The 23,539-nt window shown below is 43.6% G+C and overlaps 1 protein-coding gene across 1 annotated transcript; it reads left to right on the top strand.

Annotated features, from left to right (window-relative positions):
* Nucleotides 1-306: 306 nt before the first annotated feature.
* Nucleotides 307-23,208, top strand: BATF3 (basic leucine zipper ATF-like transcription factor 3). Its single transcript, XM_044290749.1, has 3 exons — nt 307-871; nt 16,375-16,479; nt 22,273-23,208. The coding sequence occupies exons 1-3, from the start codon at nt 785-787 to the stop codon at nt 22,459-22,461; spliced, it is 381 nt and encodes a 126-aa protein (XP_044146684.1). The 5' UTR covers nt 307-784; the 3' UTR covers nt 22,462-23,208.
* Nucleotides 23,209-23,539: the final 331 nt, after the last annotated feature.

Raw genomic sequence — 23,539 nt, 5'->3', positions numbered from 1 at the left:
TCAGAGCTGCCCGGGTGTAAAGTTGTGCCATCAGACCTGCCCCGGGTGTACAGTTGTGCTATCAGAGCTGCCCGGGTGTACAGTTGTGCTATCAGACCTGCCCCGGGTGTACAGTTGTGCTATCAGACCTGCCCCGGGTGTACAGTTGTGCTATCAGACCTGCCCGGGTGTACAGTTGTGCTATCAGACCTGCCCCGGGTGTACAGTTGTGCTATCAGACCTGCCCCGGGTGTACAGTTGTGCTATCAGAGCTGCCCCGGGTGTACAGTTGTGCTATCTTGGAGGTATGGCGGAGGCTGAGCACCGTTCTCTCAGTTCCCTGTCACTCACACTTGTGGTTTCCTCCACGTGACTTACTTGAAATGATCTCTAGTCTTCATTACAAGAAGAAGAAGCGGCCGCACTGACAAGGCTCTGCGTGACCTGGGGCGCTGCCTGTGACCTCCAGAGTTGGGGTGTTAGGGAGTCATTCCTGCCCTCCTGGTGGTGCCAGCTCTTACAGTCTAGCAGACTTTTTTACAAAAAATTTTTCTAACAAATTGAGCTAAATTTGGACTATACCATATCGGACAGGTGTCAGGCTGGATTTTAGGGGTGGCCTGTGTGCTGTCTGTCTCTAACTGAGGACCCTGGCTTCATCTCGGTGCTGGTCTTACATCTTCCTGGAAGTCTCATCTATAACTATTTGTGGGCACCACCTCTGTCTCCTCCCACCCATGGTCTACTGGTCCTTAAGTCATCTTATGTGGCTTCATTGACTTCTGAGCTCCACAGTCTGCACAGGATGTCACAGCTGTCCCCGTCCACCAGCGGTTCTTACCCTAGAAGTGCGCACAACACGTCTGGATCAGAGGCAGATGTTCTATCTCAGGTATATACTTCTAGTATGTTGTATCACAGGTATCATAATACTGCTATATTACATGAGATAGCTGCTATATTGTATTATATTGCGTTCTACCGTTGACATTACTGGCATTTTATGTTACTGTTATACTATACTGGTATGGTATTGGTATATTATACTAATGATACATTATATTACTGTTACAGTATTGGTATGATGTACTTATGGTATATTATATAACTGGTACAGTATTGGTTTATTATACTAATGGTGCATTTTATTACTGGTATAGTATTGGTATATTATATTTATGATACATTATATTACTGGTACAGTATTGGTATATTATACTAATGGTACATTATATAACTGGTATAGTATTGGTATGATGTACTAATGGTATATTATATTACTGGTATAGTATTAGTATATTATACAAATGGTATGTTATATTACTCGTATAGTATTGGTATATTGTACTAATGGTATATTATATTACTGGTATAGTATTAGTATATTATACAAATGGTATGTTATATTACTCGTATAGTATTGGTATATTATACTAATGGTACATTATACTAATGGTACATTATATAACTGGTATAGTATTGGTATGATGTACTAATGATACATTATATTACTGGTATAGTATTAGTATATTATACAAATGGTATGTTATATTACTCGTATAGTATTGGTATATTGTACTAATGGTATATTATTGGTATAGTATTGGGATATTATACTATTAGTATATTATAATACTGCTATTTTATATTGCTGGTATAGTAGTGGTATATTATACTAATGATATATTATTACTGGCATTTTATATTACTGGTATATTGTACTAATGGGATATTTGTTGTATATTATATTGCTTTTATTTTACATTACTGGTATGGTAATGGTATGCTATACTAATTGTATATCATTGGTATATTATATTACTTTTAAATTATTGTTATTGGTATTATATAGTAATGGTAAATTATATTATTTGTATATTATGATGCATTACTTATACAACATATTTTATTATATCAGTGGTATATTGTAATGGTTTGCATTACATTATATTTTATTGCGGTATTGTAAATGTTACATTTATTTTACTCACTTGTATAGCACTGACATATTCCGCAGCGCTTTACAGACATTATAATCACTCACTGTCCCAATGGGGCTCACACTCTGTCCCCTATCAGTATGTGTTTGGATGTAGGAGGAAACCCACATGAACACGGGGAGAACATACAAAGTCCATGCAGATGTTGTCCTTGGTTGGGTTCAGACCTGGGTCCCCAGTGCTAACCACTGAGCCAAGTGTATATATACTTGTATTATTGGTATTATGTTATTGGTATATTACATTAATGGTATATATTGGTTCTTTATTATATTAGAGGTGTTTTGTATCGGAATGCTTACATTCTATTGAATTATATGCTGAAGAACATGCAGTACTTTCTTTAAAGAAAATAATTCCCTTACCTGGGGTAAGAAAAAAGGACTTTACCCACATAACTTGCTGCTTCTTCCTACCCCAATAAGTGTCTTGGCTCCTGACCCCCCCATTGCAGAGATATTAGGGGTCAGGCCTGAGTCTGTGAGGTGCCATGCTGGTGCTTTTCTATTGTAACGTCTGAACGCTGCACTGGAGTAATACATTATTTTACCTAAAGACACAACTTAATGGAAGATTGACTTGAATTTGGGAAGCAATCCCAGAGACAATAATATCACATCAGTGTTCTTCATGAGCAGTAAATTGTGAAAACACAATTTAATAGAAACCTTGCATTCCCTTTTGTAACCACCAGGTGGCGCTAAGTCACTCTTTTATTTCTTGTGTTATACTAGGGCAGGATTCTTATGTGCCCAACATATTCCTACTCTGGTATAGAAAACCTGTGTAGAAATGCTATATTGGGAGATTCTGACCTAATAGCAGGGGCTCTGCTGTTCGGGGCCGAAATATATTGGGTTGAGTGCAGCTATAGAAACTGTCACCTCTGGGAGACCCAGCATATCCATGCATTATACAGACAGACCATTGATTTTCCTTGTCGCTGCAGGGGAATTGAACAACTGCAGCCAGTTTTCCCACAGATTACAGCTGGTCACTGGTGGTCCCAGCAATAAGACACCCTGCGATCCTTCTATTCAATATCAATTGTCCAGAGCGGGAAACCCCCTTCGTCTAACGTGCCCTCTATGGTCTTCCACTAGAATTCGCAGAATGCATTGAATGCCTTGCATACGGCCCCTAATTGCTATTTTTTAAGCCAATTAGGGGCCAGTGCAAAAATAAACCCCCTACTGTTGGACCCTTTCCCTAATAGATGAGTATACAGCCATGCTTTGGGTCCTGGCCACCATCAATGATGCTGAATATGAAGACACATCGCTTATGTTCGTTCAGAGTGACTACGTGAGACATCCACAAGAGCATGGAGATCCTGGGCTGACATATTAGAAATGCTGCTGCAAAGGAAACCAATTATCCCACACTATCTGTTCTCTGTATGGAGAACACACAAAGACACAGGGAGATCATACAGATGTCATTGTTTTTGGTCAGATTCAAATCTAGAACTCCTGTGCTGCTAACCACTGAGCCTCCCAGACATTTGCACCAAATTGTGACCGTACCCCATAGGAAAACCATTCGTAGAAACTGTGTGCAAATAAAATTTGTGGCTAAATGAGAAATAGTTGTGTCTTCATAGCAACTGTACCCAATTTTTACTTGGGTACCAATGTCCCTAAGTCGTGCCCCTCAGAAGCTTTATCCAAATAAACTTGTACCCCCGGATGTAGGACTATAAATATTACACTCCCGTAGTTGTTGTGTCCACATAGGAATTGTACGCCATACTAACCGTAGGCTCAGTGACGTAACTAGAAGTGACTGGGCCCCACAGCAGATTTTTTAATGGGCCACTCCCACAGCAGCCTCCTCCTCCCGTGCAACCCTCGCTCCTCGGCTAGTCAAGATCGCTCTCTCAGACCAGGCCCAGCAGCCGCTCCATCAGTTTCCTACATGTATATACTGTATGTCATGTCACTGTATATAATGTCATTGTATAATACTACAAGCCACTGAGGAAGGAGCAGATTGAAAGCGTCTGGTAAAGGAACTCGCGCGTCATATACATTCTTATTCAAATTTCCACATCAGTTTTTTTTGGGAAATCTTTCGAATTACCTTTCGAAAAACGTAAAAACCAATCAGAAAGAACCAGAAAGCGGATGACCAATTGCGATTTTACACTCCAAAAGCGAAATCCCGCCGGAAACTTTGGGACCAATCGCAACCACCGCCAGGAGTGACGTGTTACCCCGCCCTGTCACTTGGGACGCCACAAAACACCCGCAACGGACCACGTGGGATGCCTCGTAGGTCCTTGCAGGGCAAAGAAAGCGATCGAACAAGCGGAACACAACACAGCAAATTGGTAAAGTACGATCTACTTCACATTTTTTATCGACTCAAAGTGAAAGTATACATCACCCCCAATTCTATTTTTATATTTTTATTGCATTTTTATTTAATTTTTTCACTTTTCACATTGCAAGTTCTTTCCAACACATGGAACCACTTTTATGACTTTTTATGAGTATCTGTCACGGCTAAGGATGGGGAAAACCCTCAGCCGTGCGATGCCAGATGATGTTAACCCCTGCTCGGCCAGGACGACAGAATTAGGGAGCAGGTCACCTCCTAATCGCATCCCTAATCTGACCCTAACTCCTAGCTGCATGGGCCAACCTTTAGGGTAGGAGGACCCATGCTCAGGAACCTCGGATCCCTAACTCACCCTCCGACCGGTCCCTGGACTAGGAGTCAGGGTAAGACGGCCTGTTCCTTCTAGACACGGAGGAACAGGGGTCTCACTGGCCAAGCTGCAGGGAAAAGGGGAAACACAAACAGATCTATGGATATGGCAGGTGAACTGAACCAGTTCCACCTACCTGCCACAGCCTTGCTGACTGGATCCCTGTGCAGGCAAGCTGAAGATCACAACGCATCCACACACAGGGACCCAGATCCATAGCTGCACAGAAAAACAAGGAAAACATCAAATAGACATCACACATAAACATGACATAAACTTTATGTGACATAAATCTTATGACCACAAGGGTGGCCCCACTGGCAGGTGGAAAACACAGGAGGCTGCTCCAGCTAAGCATGGCTGAAGCAACCCTCAGACATGTGCTAAACACTGAGGCTTAATAGGCCCAAGTAGCCACACCCACACAGACACACCCAGTGCACACAGACACAGAAGGGAATTAACCCTTCCAGCACCAGGGAAGGGAAAGACAACTAAAAGGGAAAGTGTCCACAGAGAACACACTGTGGCTGTTGCCGCAGACAACGACATGGCCGGGATACTGCCACCACATGTACACAATACAACCAAACGTTGCCACGGGCAACCACAGTGAAGGGAAGATGTCAGTGCACACCAAACATAAAACACAGTGCACACCAGACATACAAAAGTGCATACATACACGCACACAACTCCAAGGCAACCGCACACATACCTGTTGTCCGCGGCAACCGCACCTGAGGCAAACAGCAAAATGCCTCCAGCTGCGGTTGACACAACAACCCAAACCGCGGGCAACTGTATGCGGCTCCCAAGGAGTCACGGCCATAAACATGGTAGTGACAGTATCACAAGACTGCCATACGAATTCCTTTACCAGGACAAATATCCTGAGGAAACAATGAAAACCTAACCCCCCCCCCTTTTTTGTGTTTATACGCACATATCCTCACTCAAGGTCACACACCACACCTAATACCCAATCAACAACCTCCCGGCACAAGTACCCCACACACCTTACACCCCAGCCAACCTTCATAACAAATAAACACCACATCCTCGCACATCCCGACTGAACAGCCACTCGAGAAAGAAGACTCCCAATCCCCAACAACAAATTTACCAAAAATTGCTTTTATAATAACTGTTTTTATATAAAACTACTTTTAATATTTAGATATAAATAAACACACAATTATAAACCCCAGCACTGCCTCTGTATTTATTCCGTGCAGTAACGTATGAGAGTGTGCCTGTCATACCCATCTATACTCATTTTCCATTGTATAAAGCAGTTGAGGGGGCCCTGACAATAAAATCACTCAGTCCTCCTCCTCAGCGGGCCCCTTCTGAGTTTAGGCCCTGCTTCCACTATAGCTACGGCCAAATTGCTTGTTTCTCGTCCATCGTGATCTTTCAGCATGCTAAAAAATTATCGCTCCTCGTTAAGAGATCCGTTTTGTATAATATGGAGTCGCCTACTCGCTAACACAGGCCTTCTGACCAAGCATCTGTCCCCCATCCTTACATGTAATAGCAATGAACGATTTAAAAGCAAACAAGTGATGACTGCAAGTATGAACGATTATCGATGTGTATAATAAGCAAACATCTTTGATTGTTTATCGTGATTTGTATGACATCTGCTGGTGTAATAGTACCTTCCGAATTTCCAACCACCTTGCTTCTGTAGAGTGTGTGTAAGTCCTTCATCTAGCTGGTGCTGCTGCTGAAACTGTATAGCGGAGAGATTTCTCACCCATGTATAGGTGCTGCTGATCCGTCATAGCTCTGTCCCTGTTTATGACTCTCCCCCTCCCTTCACTAAGTGTTAGGTTAATGCCTTACGGTGCGGTGGAACTCCTGCGACCAAGCTGCATTCCCCCCTGACAGCCTATGCCCACAAAACTGTATCAAAATCTACTCTGCCTTCTGCCTCCTATGCTTTCCTATGATACAGTACAGTGAGCAAGTAGCATACCATACACTGAGTAAGAGTGCCCAAAAAGTACCATACGGTGCCTAAATAACAATGCTATACAGCTGCTGCCAGTGCCAGCCTCATATAAAAGTGGTTGTGTCATCTCAGACTTTGATGGTATATCACTAGGCCATCAAAGTCAGATAAGTGTCGGTCCCACCTATGAGACCTGCATCTGTCTCCAGAACGGGCCCCAAAAGTGAAGCATAGTGCATGGTGCTCTCCACTAATTACTATGGCAGTTCAGAAAATAGCCAAGCGAGCACACTCGGCTATTTTCGGGAGTCCAATAGAAATAAACGGAGCACGGCGGCTGCTCCATGCACCTCCATGGGACTGCCAGAGACAGCTGAGCTAGCACTCGACTATTCTCCGCAGTCCCATAGAAATGAAGGGAGGGTGGTATCGCCTTTGTGGCTGCTCTCTGTCCACTTCGGGGGGTTCTGTTCTGAAGACAGATGTGGGACGCACTTTTATCTGACATTGGTGGCATATCCTAGCGATATGCCAGCAACGTCTCAGATGAGACAACCCCTTTAGGAACTGCATTGTAAGACTTCAGGAGTAGTACAGATAAGAATCACGTCACATAATTCTTCAGAAGCCGTCGACATCTACTTCTTACAGCTAACAGCGTTATCTCTTCCTTGAATCCACCACTTTCCATGTGCGCACTTATTTCTATGAATGATCTCAGTTTCAAAGATTAAATCTGTCTAACAGGTGCTGGGACCGTCCCCTCCGCACCACAAACTGTTCTCATTCAGCCTCCTGAGGTTGCCGTCGCTGCCTCCTCCTCTAACAGATCTGCTGCTTTCATGTTTGGTTCCTGCGAAAAAGGAATACGATTCTCTGTAATCAGATACTGACGATTCAAGTGAAGCTCAAAAAACAACAAAAATAAAAGAATTGTGAAACTCAAATGGAATGTCCACCATTCAGCACCATTCTCTAGGCTTTCTCATTTCTTAATACATCTTTATAGCAATCTGGTTCCATTTTCCTTATACAGAGCTCCAAGTCCCCTGCATACATATAGGTAGCTATAGAGCAGGCATGCTCAATCTGCGGCCCTCCAGCTGTTGCAAAACTACAACTCCCCGCATGCCCGAACAGCCTACAGCAGGGCATTGTGGGAGTTGTAGAGGGAGGGAGCTCACTGCGCATGTGGCGGCCGGCTCGCGCTGTGAATATAACTCGCGAGCGCGCACGCTGATCATTGCCGGCGCGCGCACGCCGGCCAGCGCATGCGCCGTTACAAAATCATGCCCGGCTGACTGCGGGAGCCTGAGACGGGACCAAGGGATGGTAAATATGTAAATCATAGTCAGGAGGGGACGGGTAAGAGGCGGGCATTGCTTGACTTGAAGCAAGGAGGCCGCTGCCCCCCTGACTTTAAGCTCACTGCAAACAGAGCGCTCAGGGAGATTAAAAAAGCGTTTTTCACAAGTATGGATTGACGAATTTCTGTCTCACACACATGATCAATAACAGACTGGGGGCTGCTATAAGGTAATGCTGGCAGTTTTATATCACTTTTGGAGGTGACAGGTTCCCTTTAAAAGGGTTCTCCGGGAATTAAGAAAAGGAAAATACTTAATTATTACTTTATTATAAATATATTCCCAATTACCTTTCATTATAATAATATTAATCTTTATTTATATAGCGCCAACATATTCCGCAGCGCCTTACAATTCAGACAGTCATAAATAACATAGTAACAGAGAAGTCGAATATTACAACAAGAGGAATGAGGGCCCTGCTCGCAAGAGCTTACAATCTGAGGGGATAGGGGAGACACAAAAGGTAGAAGTGCTTGTTATGTACGATAGTCCAGCCATCTTGGGAGAATAGGGGAGCAGATATAAGGCCACATGAGCCGGTCAGCAGCCAATATACAAAGTGCTTCTGGGCGCAGAGGAGGCTCAGCTTCAGGGAATGATAAATAGGCTATGGGAGGTTAGATCAAGGGAGGTCATAGGCCACCCTGAAAAGATGTGTTTTAGCGAACGCTTAAAACTGTGCATGTTGTGATTAAATCTCCGGAGAAATCTTGGAGCCGGGAGACAGCGGTTTGGATTTTTGTGGAAGTCAGTCGTAAGTCATTGGCTGAACGGGGAGCACGGGTAGGGTGGTAGACGGAGATGAGGGAAGAGATGTAGGGTAGTGCAGCACTGTGGAGGGCACGGGTAGGGTGGTAGACAGAGATGAGGGGAGAGATGAAGGGTGGTGCAGCACTGTGGAGGGCACGGGTAGGGTGGTAGACAGAGATGAGGGGAGAGATGAAGGGTGGTGCAGCACTGTGGAGGGCACGGGTAGGGTGGTAGACGGAGATGAGGGGAGAGATGAAGGGTGGTGCAGCACTGTGGAGGGCACGGGTAGGGTGGTAGACAGAGATGAGGGGAGAGATGAAGGGTGGTGCAGCACTGTGGAGGGCACGGGTAGGGTGGTAGACGGAGATGAGGGGAGAGATGAAGGGTGGTGCAGCACTGTGGAGGGCACGGGTAGGGTGGTAGACAGAGATGAGGGGAGAGATGAAGAGTGGTGCAGCACTGTGGAGGGCACGGGTAGGGTGGTAGACGGAGATGAGGGGAGAGATGAAGGGTGGTGCAGCACTGTGGAGGGCACGGGTAGGGTGGTAGACAGAGATGAGGGGAGAGATGTAGGGTGGTGCAGCACTGTGGAGGGCCTTGTGGGTGAGGACGAGCAGTTTGAATTGGATTCGATAGTGTATGGGCAGCCGGTGCAATGACTGACACAGGGCGGAGGCATCAGAGTAGCGGTTGGACAGATAGGTGACCCTGGCGGCTGCATTAAGAATAGATTGGAGAGGGGAGAGTCTGGTGAGGGGGGTGGGCGATTAATAGTGAGTTGCAGTAATCAAGGCGGGAGTGGATCAGGGCAACAATGAGAGTTTTTGTTGTTTCCATAGTGAGAAAGGGGCGGATACTAGAGATGTTTTTGAGGTGCAGGCGACATGAGCGGGAGAGAGATTAATATAGGGGGTTAAAGAAAGATCAGTATCAAAAGTCGCCCCGAAACAGTGGGCGTGCTGCCCAGGACTGATGACGGTGTTGCACACCGAGAGGCAGACATCAGGTTTAGGTAGGTTAGTAGATGGAGAGAACACAAGAAGTTCAGTTTTTAAAAGATTTAGTTTCAGATAGAGAGAGGACATAATGTTAGAGACGGCAGAGAGACAGTCGCTGGTGTTCTGTAATACTGCAGGTGTGATGTCAGGGGATGAGGTGTACAGTTGTGTGTCATCAGCAGAGATGGTACTGGAAGCCAAATCTGCTGATGGTGCTGTGTACAGGGAGAAGAGGGCCTAGGACTGAACCCTGAGGAACTCCAACAGCGAGGGGGAGAGGTAAGGAAGTGGAGCCAGCGAATGATACACTGAAAGGGCAAGCAGAGTGATAGGAAGAACACCAGGAGATGGCGGTGTCCTTTAGGCCGATGGATTGGAGCATGGCGAGTAGGAGATGGTGGTCTACAGTGTCAAAAGCTGCAGAAAGGTCAAGGAGAATGAGTTATAATTTCATTAGTTATAATGCATCGTTTTGTCTAGGGAGCAATCATTAGGAGAAATAAAATGGCCGCCATCCTATTAGTACACACAGAAACTGTCCTAATCACACAAGAGGACAAGTTACTTCACAACACTGAGCTAAAGAGCTGCCTCCTCTCTGTCATAACAAAAAAGCCAGTGGAAATAATATATCCAAATTCATATCACTTTATTATATATAAAATATGGAGAGAAAGGGCAAGATGGAAAAAGTTATACAGAGAAGCAAAGGGCATATATACCACTGGACTATCATGTATCCCCACAAGGCTGATAAGCACTTATCGGGTACTAGCTTCGTACTGTGACACGCAAACATCCAATATACACCAAAGAGGTGTTTAGCATACCAGATCCACACCCCGATGGGGAATTGCACAATACACTGCAATTTACCTCAAAAGAAATCCATGGATGTTAATGCGGTCCACAGCCAACATCCATGGCAACCATCAGCAACATGAATATATATAGTGCCTGGTACCAAAATATCCACAGCCTATTCTACACACAGGCACACAATTATGTGTCTGTATCGCCTAATCAATAGCATAGGCCCAATATGGAAGCTGTATAGGGCAGTGTCTAAATTGATGTCTCAATATACACTTAAAACCTGGGACGAACAGATGGATATACAAGCCCTAAGCGCAAGACCTCGACACGCGTTTCACCTCAGCGGCTTCGTCGGGAGGTATGAAGAAATGAAAGAGCAGGGTATATATACTGGTAACATAAGTGGGTAAGGTACCTGGATTGCGGACACCTGTGCTCCAACCGAACGGGCGCGACAGCATCATGATGTACGGCGCCATCTCTCAGCGCGTCCACGCACCGTGTAATGACGTAACGGAGCGTGTCGAGATGGACCCGGACAGTGCATGCGTGGAGCCGCGACCCATTGGAACGCATGTGACCCGCAAACACTTGGCCATTGGACAATCGACTCCCATTCGTCCCGCATCATAGCTGGATCTCAATAATAGATAATACTAGATATTCCACTCCATAACAGTGTTCTATATTGGGCCCATGTTTTACATAGTTAGTATTCAACTCGCCCGGACATATCAAAGTCGTCATGTTTATCGATATATAGGTAGATAACATAACCAAAGTTGTGATGGCCATTAGGTATACAGTATATGATTAAAGGCACAGTCCCTACTAAGAGGCATAACACATTTCATACTATAATTCATAATATAATTCATACTATGTTGGATCTCACAATAATAACTGCATAATGATATCAAGTGCATTCAGTGTCCATGAATAAAATGTCCACATAAAGCTCGATACATAACACTAAAAAGGTGCATACGTGACAAGGGAGGGACACGAGTGCCAGAGGTGACACTGCATAGCAGCTGAGGCAGTGGCCGGCCCCAAAAAAGAGGGGCTAGGACACAACCCAACCACCGCAGCACAACTGTGGCACTCATGACCCATCCCCTATAAAGTACATAATTCAATATAATGTGCATATAGTGTACACAATAGAATATCGATGCCCACATGAGGCTCAATACATAATAATATAAAGTGCATAGATAACGAGGGAGGAACACGAGTGCCAGAGGTGATACCGCAAGATAGCTATTATAGAATTATATCACCTTCAGACCGTGTTCACACCACAGTTAGAGCAGCGGTTAGGACCCCTTGCCATGCTGAGAACCGTGACGTGGTGCATGATGGGCCCCGATATCTGCATGACTGGAATATATTGGCAAAAGTCTCAGCTTTTAATACCTGCATTTATGTCTTGCCAGCATAGTCAGTGTTACATCTGTTTGGTGCATTCTCTCTCTGTGTTTTATATGATTAATTGCTACATTCTGTGTAGTTTGCTCTTGTGGTGCATGTGGACCGCGCCGACATCCTCCATTGTATGCATAATTTGCTGGGGTTAGTCGATTACTGCGGTCCACATGCGGTCGGGCTGCTCCCCCAATAAAAGACACGCCACAGTGTCAGGGGTTTAGCAGCTCCTCCAGAATTGCCACTATATTTTTTAGTTTTTCTCTTTCTGCCAAGATAGCTAAGGCGGTGGCCAGCCCCAAGAGAGGCTAGGACACAACCCAACCACCGCAGCACAACTGTGGCACTCAAGGCCCATCCCCTAAAAAATACATGATTCAATATAATCTGCATATAGTGTACATCAGGCATCCTCAAACTGCGGCCCTCCAGCTGTTGTAAAACTACAAATCCCACAATGCCCTGCTGTAGGCTGATACCTGTAGGCTGTTCAGGCATGCTGGGAGTTGTAGTTTTGCAACAGCTGGAGGGCCGCAGTTTAAGGATGCCTGGTGTACATAATAGAATATCAGTGCCCACATAGGGCTCGACACATAGTAGTATAAAGTGCATTAGTAGCAAGGGAGGGACACGAGTGTCAAAGGTGATACTGCATGATGGCTGAGGCAGTGGCCAGCCCCGGGAAAGGGGCTAGGACACGACCCAACCACCGCAGCAAACCATGGCATCCAAGGCCCGTCCCCCATAAAATACATAATTCGATATAGTGTGCATATGGTGTGCATAATAAAATATCAATGCCCACATGAGGCTCAATACATAATAATATAAAGTGCATTAATAACAGGGGAGGAACACGAGTGCCAGAGACGATACCGCATGATAGCTGAGGTGGTAGCTAGCCCCAGGAAGTGGGCTAGGACACAGCCCAACCACCGCAGCACAACTGCGGCACTCATAGCTCCTCCCCTATAAGGTACATAATTCCATGTAATGTGCATGTACTGTACATAATAACATATCAATGCCCACATGAGGCTCAATACATAATAGTATACAATTCATTAATAACAAGGGAGGAACACGAGTGCCAGAGGTGATGCTGCATAATAGCTGAGCTGACGGCCGGCCTGCTCATCAGGGATTATGATCCTGAATACAGCTGATAAGACCTTCAGCAGAATCTCTGTAGGAATGGAGTCCATGAGGAGACATGAAGTACAGAGAGAACGGACAGGACAGACTGTGGTAATGGAGACTGCATACAAGAGCTGCTGCTTATTATCCACATCCCAACCTCCTCTCTGTACTTCATGTCTCCTCATGAGCTCCATTCCTACAAAGATTCAGCTGAAGATCTTATCAGCTGTATTCAGGATCATAATCCCTGACAAGCAGAGCAGAGAGAGGGATGAGGCAGCTCTTTAGCTCAGTGTTGTGAAGTAAGGAGGCCAATGAAATGTTCTTTTTCTTCCCTGCCAGGGATACTGAAATTAAAGGGGTTGTCTGATTTTTACTATTTTACTATTATCAGATCGTCTGGGTCCAACTCCGCCGATCACTTGTTTAACCCTCAAATGCCCTAGACCACCATAAATGCTGATATTAGCCCCTACATTACACATTCCCTACACCAAGGATATTTATATTAACCACTTCAATGCCCTAGACCATCAGAGATGCTTAGATTAACCACTTCACTGTAGTTGAGCACCAGGGATGCTTATATTAACCACTTACTTCACTGCCCTAGACCACCTAGAATGCTTACATTTACCCCATATTGCCATAGAATGCTGAAGATAGGCCATAAATCACAATAAACTACCAGTGATACTTTTATTAACCACTTTACTGCCCTAGACCACCAGGGAGGTTTACATTAAAAAATTCCATTCCCTAGACCACCAAGGATTCTTACATTAACCACCTCTCTGTCCTAGACCACCAGGGATGCTTACATTAAACATTTCACTGCCCTAGACCACCAAGGATGCTTACATTAACCACATCACTGCCCTAGACCACCAAGGATGCTTACATTAACCACATCACTGCCCTAGATCACAAGAGATGCTTAAATTAAACAGTTCACTGCCTTAAAACACCAGGGATGCTTACATTAACCACTTCACTGTCCCAGACCACCAATGATGCTTACATTTAACATGTTGCTGTCGTGGATCAGGATTTTTAACCTTGACCTTTTCAATAGACTAGACTACTAAGGAAGTTTGCAATGGCACCCTCAGTACTTAGACCATGGATGTCAAACTGATGGCCCTCCAGATGTTGCAAAACTACAACTCCCATCATTCCCTGATAGCTGTAGTATGTCCAGGCATGATGGGAGTTGTAGTTTTTCAACAGCTGGAGGGCCACAAGTTTGACATCCCTGACTTAGACCATCAGGAAAGCTGGCATTAATCCCTTAATTACCCTAGACCACTAGGGATGCTGGTATTAACCCTTTTACTACCCCAAATAAAAGGTCTTTATTTAAAATCATTCAAAAATCACCCAATCATTTTTGTTGTTGTATCAGGCTGTGACAAATGGGTGAATTAATTAGCAGCATCCACATCATCCTATTGTGATGTCACTATGTGACTTTCTAAGATATTTAGTATGGCTTCCCTTCCTCTGTTGTCACTTTTGCTATAACGGCCGCTGGAACTGATGTAATCCATACACCTTATTACAGTATTATTGGTCTTTTGCCATGTTTGAAAACCCCTGATATCAGAGAATAACAGCTTGCACTGCTCTGGGGATAAAATACTTGCTGACTAATCATAAGCAAACGAGTCTACTCTCATCTTGGATATTTGCATTCTGCACGAAACCAGACCTTGCAAACCTGTAGCACTGACCATGATAATGCCACCAAGGTCTCCTTGGAAAGATACAAGGAGTTACGTTGACCATAACATATGCATGCTCTACTTTATATGACAGCAGTCACAGCAAAGAAATCAATGACACCTTCTCTACCCTCTGTAGTGCTTAAGTCAATACATGTTCAATAAATTTATAAAGCTGAAGCATATTTTGTGCAATTCCTCAGTTATTCTCCCTGTAAACATATGAATAAATAGTAACCAATTGTCAGTTCGGTCATACATTTCCAGGTGGAATACCAGAGGAATGGCACAATGTATTGTTGTAAGAACTCTACCATTGTCATTTTATGATGAATACTAGTAATTACTAAAGCAGACATGTCAGGATAGCCGATACTTGAAAACAAGCAGGAGCAATTTAACAAATATAGGTAAGCAGGAGCGGGGAAGGAGATTGCTGTCTATTGTCCCTGGATTTTATAAATTGAGAGCGGCTGATACTATATATATTGTAAGGGATCGCCTCTTATTCGGGGGTCATTCTCACAATGATCTTCATCGACCACAGGTTTAGGGGCCAAACATTGCTTTTATTTGGCACCTCAGCAAAACTAAAACAAACAATACAAATAAAACACCTGCCCGTCTGGGCTCTAACTAAACGTCAGGACTCCCTACCTCACTGAAACCATGTTCACACACGGGAAGAACATGCGGCTTTTCCCAGCCTAACAATCCAGCACTTCCAGGCTGTAACAAAGTCCAGTACCTTTTGGGGGATTGTGACCCAGAAGTCCTCCTGACTCTGGCCTAGCGACCGTCGATTCCAAGACCTCGCGGAGTCCCCCAAAGTTGAGGCTAATACCTATACCTTCAGAGGCTAAGAAATAATTTAGTAAAATGCCAAAAGTTCCCCAAAAGAAGACACAAACACTGAATGATTTCCATCCTTTAATGATTCTTCTGATTATAATATGACACAAAATTAAAGAATTTGTCCTGAGATATACACTGACAGCACAGGAGATAGGGCATAAGACTCTGATCAATGTTGGTCCTGAGTAGAGATGAGCGAATCGATTCAGCAAGACCATGTTTGGTGGAAACATGTTGTCTTGATGCTACGTTCATCTCAGAAGGATGTTTTAATTACAATGGACTTTTATGCACGCTGGATACCTTTTTTTTGGGGGGGATATTTTTCACGTCAAGCATACGGACATCCGTGCTGTGCAACATGAATCTTACGTCCTGGTAAGCTGGCCACGTCTCTGTACATTTTTAATAAATTTGTTATTGAATGTCTTAAAGGGTTATCTTGACCCTAAATATAAAGATCCATGACGGTCTAATCCAAAAACAATACATTTTCAAATAGGTATATATTGCTACATTTGCAGTTTATTTTTTGGATTTTGTAGCCACTGACATTTATATTTTGGGAGTATTTTATGTAAGTATCTTGAGAATGGGGAACACTTACAGAAGTATGTAAGACAATCCGCCTCTCTTTCCAGGGCTCGGACGTATGTAACAGAAAAGTACGAAGAAGGGAAAAAAACAGAGTGGCCGCCCAGAGAAGCCGCAAAAAACAGACACAAAAAGCTGACAAGCTACATGAGGTAAAGGGAATTTCAGCAGTATTTCTATTGATTGGCACATGGTTGGCATCTCCAAGGCACTACAATAGAAAGTGCCAGTCAGGGGCTGGACTAATCATATTATATTTGCTAATGAAGCTTTCCTCCCCTTGTTGAGCCCTACCCAAGAGGGTATACATGACTCCATACTGGAGTGGAGGGTACGGTTGTTAGAAAACAATTGGGGCTGGTGCTCTACAGCCTTCCTTAAAAATCTCCCATTTTTTTCTTTCTACAGCTCTTATGTAGACCTGTGTGTCTCCATGGTAACAGACTGCGAACTCAGCGTTGTCTGATTCTTCAGTTATACCTCTTTCTGTCTCTCCCCTTACATCTTACGCATATTTGGTAGGTTAGCAAGTCGTAGACAGATAGATGGCAATAAGATCGTAGGATCAGACTACACCCAGTTTGTAGTCTGTTACCATGGAGACACACAGGTCTGCATAGGATCAGTAGACATAAAATGACAACAGATTTTCGGTTTCAGCATTTTTCATTTTAGATGCGTTAGAACTGTAGGAAATTAGCTGTGAAGGCAGACAAAGACCTAAAAATGACAAAGGAGGAGCAAAAGTGTCACTAGCCGTTGATAAATGGCTAGATGATCCATGAAAGGGAAGTAGCCACCTGTCACGCCTACAATTTTTCAACAGTGGATCTCAACCGCGGATGTTAATTAGGACCAATCAGATATGAATCTCAGGCGTCACTCACAACCTTAACGGCGAGTTTGAGATTCTACCATCACGTGGTCAAAAGGAAACAACTCTGGTCGGCACAGTACTATTGCTTCATAGACTGCGGGTTGGGGTTAGTATACTAGTGTGCGGTAGGTGTCGCGGGGTTAATAGAGGCCACTCAGCAGGAAACCTACACCGTTATCTTAGCCTTTGTATGTAAGGAGACGTGCTCTCTGACAGAGAGGGTACTTGCGGTTGGCAGCGGCCTTGCGATAGTGGAGACTCCGCTGCGGACTGTAGCTTCAGGGCAGAGTGGGTCCGTCTCCTAGATGGTATTGCGGAGGTGAGAAGGATTGGAGTATTGAGCGGATCCGTCCTCCGGATTGCAGCGGGGTAGCTGGAGCGGGTCTGGTGGTGGAGCGGAACCGTTCCTCAGGTGGTAGCTGGAGCGGGTCCGGTGGTGTTGCGGATCCGTTCCGCAGATGATAGCGTGGTAGCTGGAGCGGGTCCGGTGGTGGTGCGGATCCGTTCCGCAGATGATAGCGTGGTAGCTGGAGCGGGTCCGGTGGTGGTGCGGATCCGTTCCGCAGATGATAGCGTGGTAGCCGGAGCGGGTTTGGTGGTGCAAGGATCGGTTCCCAGGTGTCCTGTACATAGGTGGTGAGGCAGCAGGCGAACTGACTACAATCACAGCACGCCGTGCCGCCTCACCAGCCCCTTTAAATCAGAACCAGGAAGTACAAGAGGACCTTCTGATTGGTCCGGATGACTTCCGCGTTCCACCGTGGAACGCAGTCGCCGCGTCACAAGCTGGAGCTGGTGCATCTTCCGCGTTCCACGGTGGAACGCAAGGACCGCAGCAGGCAAAGCAAAGGCCGTCGCGTCGGCGGCATTACACCACCACACATGCCCAGCCGCACTTATTCTACGTATTACTTTTCGGGACTATACACTAGTTAAGTTACTGTAACACCAAAAAATAAGAGAAAAGATATTAAGGACGCACTTCGTTAAAACATACCAAATTTATTGGGTCAATTAAAAATACTTAAAGTGTAACCGCCATTTCACTACCCAAAATGAAATTCCTAACATATGTGATGCTGAAGGGAAGATAATCATGAAGCTACATTTTTCAGCTAATTTTACCTTTCTGATGTCTGTATTCAGCCCTTACCAACCATATTTCCCTGTGTCTGTATTTCAGCAACTTCCTAAGATGGCCTCTGCTGTTCTTCCTGTGATGATCTTTGCCCTTCCTTAAGGCCATCCTGTATTTCCCTCACTTCCCATAAACCCTTGCTCTCCTCACATGAACTAGCAGGACCAATCAGAATGCAGATAACTTCCCACAGTACCCAGAGCAGTGTGTATCCTCACATACAGCTAACCAGAGACAAGCCCTGCAATTACATTAAATCAGTAAGCATTTCTTTTAACCTCTTAATAGCCAGCTGTCCCTCATTCTCTTCCAGACTGACAGGGAGGGGGGGGGGGGGCTGCTTTAACTGCTTAGATCTCTGGTTTGGTACCAGCTAGAAATATGGGCTTTATATTGTCCAAGCTTTCAGAAAATACCAGAATGACATAAATGTGTTCAGTACAGGGGAAGATATCAATGATAGAAATCGGGATGCTGTGAATGAAGCTGAAAGTAAAAGCAGATTTTACCCGCGATTATTCCCGACTCTATTTCTAACAGTGATTTCTCCTCTGTTGCTTGGACTAGAGCTGTCATTATGGTCTTGTATGGAAGCCTGGACAGCTTTCAAACAAGACCAGATGCATATTTCTAGCTGCTACCATTGAGAGGATATCACCATCTAAATCAGCCCCCCCCCCCCCTCCACTTTCTGCCTCAGCCCAGCTCCAGGCTGTCAGGGCTGAGCTCGTCCGTCTCTTGTTATAATACTGAGAAGACGGACGGCACATGGCAACGCTGTGAGATGAGAGCTGCTGAATAGGAAAGTAGCATGCATTTGTGGGAGTTATTAGCAGGTAAAACTGTAAATGATCAAATTTTAAATCACAAAAGCACTTATACAGCAGGGTGTACTATACCATTAGGGAATAAAAAAATGAAACGACAGTTACATTTTAAAAACATTTCACAAAGGGAAGAAAAGGGAAAATGGAAGAAAAACACTGGGGTACTTATAATTAGGGAAGCCCCCCCAGAAAAACAGCAACAAGGGTATGCCCAAAAATCTCTGATTATAATCAATATAACATAAGGACAATATCCAGGAAGTAAAAATTAAATGACTTGATCGAAGTACACAAATAACAATAGATAACCATGATCTCATACAGATAAAAAAAAAAACATGATCCAATTGTACAAAAAAATAATATTATTAATAACCATGATAAGACCGCAATGTGCAAACATTACTATATAGTGCCAGTCAAGGTACTAATTGTGTACTATATACAATCTGGAAGAATGTCCAAAATAAGGGGTGCGGGCTCCCTTGCATTGCTATAGGGCTAAACTCTACACAAATCGCCGCTTGCGGTTCTGTGCAGCTTTCTCAGACTCAGTATTTTTAAGTGACCCAAAAAAGTTGATATTTTTTAACAGAGTGCATCCATAATATTGCATGTTTTTTCTCTTCTTCTTTGGTGTTACTACATTGCCTTTATGACATGCTGGACGTTACCTGTATGCTATTTTTTATTGATTAGGTGGTGCGCGTCCAGTGGTGTAAAAAGAAATGACTAGGCCCCACAGCAAATTTTTGAACAATTTTTTTTTTAATATAGGCGTATTTCAGCTTAATAAATGACCCCCATAGTTCTTGGCCCAAGCATTTCCTGCAATGTAATATTACTTCTGTTCTGTACATTCCCTGTTTCAGCAAGCGACCCCTCTCTAATGTATTACTGTGCTAATGCATTACATTGGTCAATCCCCTGGAGCTGGTTACACCCGCAGATTACTTCTCCAAAAGAATATGTGTAAATGTGAACTAGTAGGTGGGAAGTGATTATGAAAGTAAAAGCAAAATCTGCTAAAAAGTGATATTGGTGCCAAGTAACACTGACACATGTTCCAGTATATGGATAGGACTGGGGGGGGGTGTAGCCGTGATAAGTGCCCACTCCTGATGTTGATTATATTGACCAGTAGGACTCCTCAGCTGCCGTTTCAGACAGTTTTTCTACTAATTTCATTAAGCATAATGCCGTCAAATAATGCCCTTTGATTATGCAGTATACAAATACAAGTGTCTTAAAGGGGTCATCCGACAGTTTTAAATTCTCAGAGCAGCATATGGGCTTATAAAAGAACAGCTTAAAGGGGTCAGCCGATCTGGAACATCAATGGCATATCGCTAGAGTATGCCATCATTGTCAGATAGATGCAGGTCCCACCTTTGGGACCTTCTCCTATCTAGAGAATGAGTCCCCTGAAATGAAGAAGAGTACACCGTGCACGTATGACGTGCTCTCCATTCATCACTATGGGAGTTCCAAAAATATCCGATCGAGCGCACTGTGCTATCTTCAAAAGTCGCATCGTGCTGAATGTAGAGCAAGTTGTGCTAGCCTAGCCAGAACTCTGCTATTTTCGAAAGCCCCACAGCTGTTGACAGAGGGTGTGTGTCCATGCGCGGCTGCTCGCTATTCACTTCGGGAGCCATGCTCTGGAGATAGGAGCGAGTCCCAAAGGAGGGAACGGCACATATCTGCCAATGACTATCCTATAGATTCCCCAGTTTCAGTAAAAAAACTGCACAATAAAAAAAGCACAAAAAAATGGATGCCCCCCTGAGGTCTTGGGGGACATATTATGTAACAAAATATAGGCAAAAGTTAATAAAGTAATAAAGAATATAATTTAAAAAAAAAGAAAACTAACCAAAAAAACACACCAAATGAGGCAATTTAGTAGGCTACTTTCACACTAGCGTTGTTTTAATCCGGCGTTCTATTCCGACACCGGAACTGCCCGCCGGATCCGGAAAAACGTGTGAAAACGGATTACATTTGAATCCTGATCAGGCTTTCGATCACAATGGAAAAATGCATTGGAAAAAACGGATCCGCCATTTATGGACTTTAACTTTTTTTTCACATTTTTCGGGTTTAACATGCAAAAGCCGGATCCGGTTTGACTGAACACACGGGGCCGGATCCGGCGTTAATGCAAGTCAATGGGAAAAAAGCCTGATCAGGCGTTCAGTCAAAGTGTTCAGGCTTTTTGGCCGGAGGTAAAAATACTGCATGCTACGTTTTTCTGAAAAGCCTGATCAGTCAAAAAGACTGAACAGAAGACATCCTGATGCATCCTGAAGGACTGACTCTCCATTCAGAATGCATTAGGATAAAACTGATCAGTTCTTTTCCGGATTTGAGCCTCTAGGACGGAACTCAGCGCCGGAAAAGAAAAACGCTAGTGTGAAAGTACCCTAAGATATGATAAAACGACCTAAAGACAAGACAGATAGATACAAAAAACTAAACCTTAATAATCTGAAATGTAACCAGTATAAAAAATACAAAATTGCTTTTTTCTATATTTATGTTGCAAAAAAACTGATGTTATACTCTAATCAAAAGTACCTCCACACAGTGGAGAATTTTTTTTTAAAATTCTCACACGTAAAACAAGGCCTCATACGTTAGTGAACAAAATAAATAAAAATGTTTCCTGTGAAAATGCAGACCGACAAAAGCGAAAAGGCAAGTTAAGGCCCTTTCAAGTCTGGTCATTAAGGAGTTAAAAAAAAACATGTCTAGAAATTGCAGTTATGTACTGGCTATGATGCCGCATGCTGTTCTTTTGATTCCCTCTCAGATCGTCCACTTAATGTGCCTGGTGCTGTTGGTCGCACATGCTCAGTAGCTACTGTAAGTCCGACCACCTAGATCCTCTTGTACACGGGCGGCAGAGGGATAATTGCTATTGTGCAGATCAGGGTAGAAGAATCAGTTTTTTTCTTACCACCAATGGACACGGTAGGAGGATCTTTTGTGAGGCTATCCAAAGAACACCAGGGGGCACCACAACAAGTATATATAGCTGTATTATATTTGTTAGTTTGTTGGATTGTAAATGATTATAATATTTTTCACCCTGTAACAGGAATATGAATGTCTGGAGCAAGAAAACTCTTCACTGAAAAAGGAGATTGGGAAACTCACTGATGAACTCAAACATCTAAGCCAGGTCTTAAAGGACCATGAACAGATATGTCCTTATCTCCACTGCCCGGTGAACTTTGTGACTGTGCCCAGAATGACAGATGCCTTAGCTGGCTGCTTACCTCGATGATTCCCATCCGCATCTGGACTATTCCTTTAACAATGTTTCTCTTATGGATTTACCATTGGGATTGGGAAAAAAAAAACCTCTGTGAAGCTTCTGAGGCGTCATGTGAAGATATCCATGCTTTGGTTTACATGGGACGTGTCCTGAGGCCAAAGTAATTGATCACTGCTGCCTTAATTTATGACTCTCTACTGAATGTAATAGTAATAAGTGAATGCACTGACAATGTAATTGTAAATTCACAATTTGCTAATTTAGATCCCTAATTCTGTGATGATTAATTTTTTTTTATATGTTCTTATAGTAGTTGGGCACCAAATTCCCTGCATTGATGTGGAATTAAGGGTCCATTCACACGACCGTATTTCTGGGTCAGCATCTATTCTGCAATTTTGTGTGAATGGTCCCTAAATAAGAACATTCTGTTTAGCCGCAACCACCACTAGGGGGAGCTTACTTCGTACTCTTTTATTATTAAGACCACTGTATAAACAGTATGCAGTAAGCTCATAGGCTCCCTCTAGTGGTGGTTGTAGGAAGCTAAAATTTTATAATTAAAAGCATACCTAAACTTCCACATAGCTTTCCAGAATAAGCTGCCATACATAAGCGATAGAACTATATCTGACCGTTATATGACTGTATCTGGCATTTTTTAGAAGTAAGAAAACCAAAAGACAGCAAACATATACCTACAAATCATGTGTAGAACCATAATCACAAAACCAACCAAGAGCAATGAACCACACATGTAATATAAGAAATCTACTCTATTATGATCATTCCAAATAGTATACAAAATGACAATACGACATAATAAAAGCGATGCAGACGAGTGCTATGAAATATATTCCCCCTAGGTTATGGGCAGCATGTACCACCTATCTTAATACATCTATCAGCAAATATTGATTCAATTCTCAGAGAGGTATAGCATGAATTATATCATATTGCCCAATATTGTGTAGGTTATATAATGTGGTAACCTAAGGCTGATAAAAACCTGATACCACAAATAGCAAACGATAGTTAAGGTATACCATCACTATTTGTATATAATCCAGAAATCCGGTTCAATTAT

Source organism: Bufo gargarizans, chromosome 4, assembly GCF_014858855.1.
Source record: "Bufo gargarizans isolate SCDJY-AF-19 chromosome 4, ASM1485885v1, whole genome shotgun sequence".
Lineage (NCBI taxonomy): Eukaryota > Metazoa > Chordata > Amphibia > Anura > Bufonidae > Bufo > Bufo gargarizans.
This window is presented reverse-complemented; position numbering and strand designations above follow the sequence as displayed.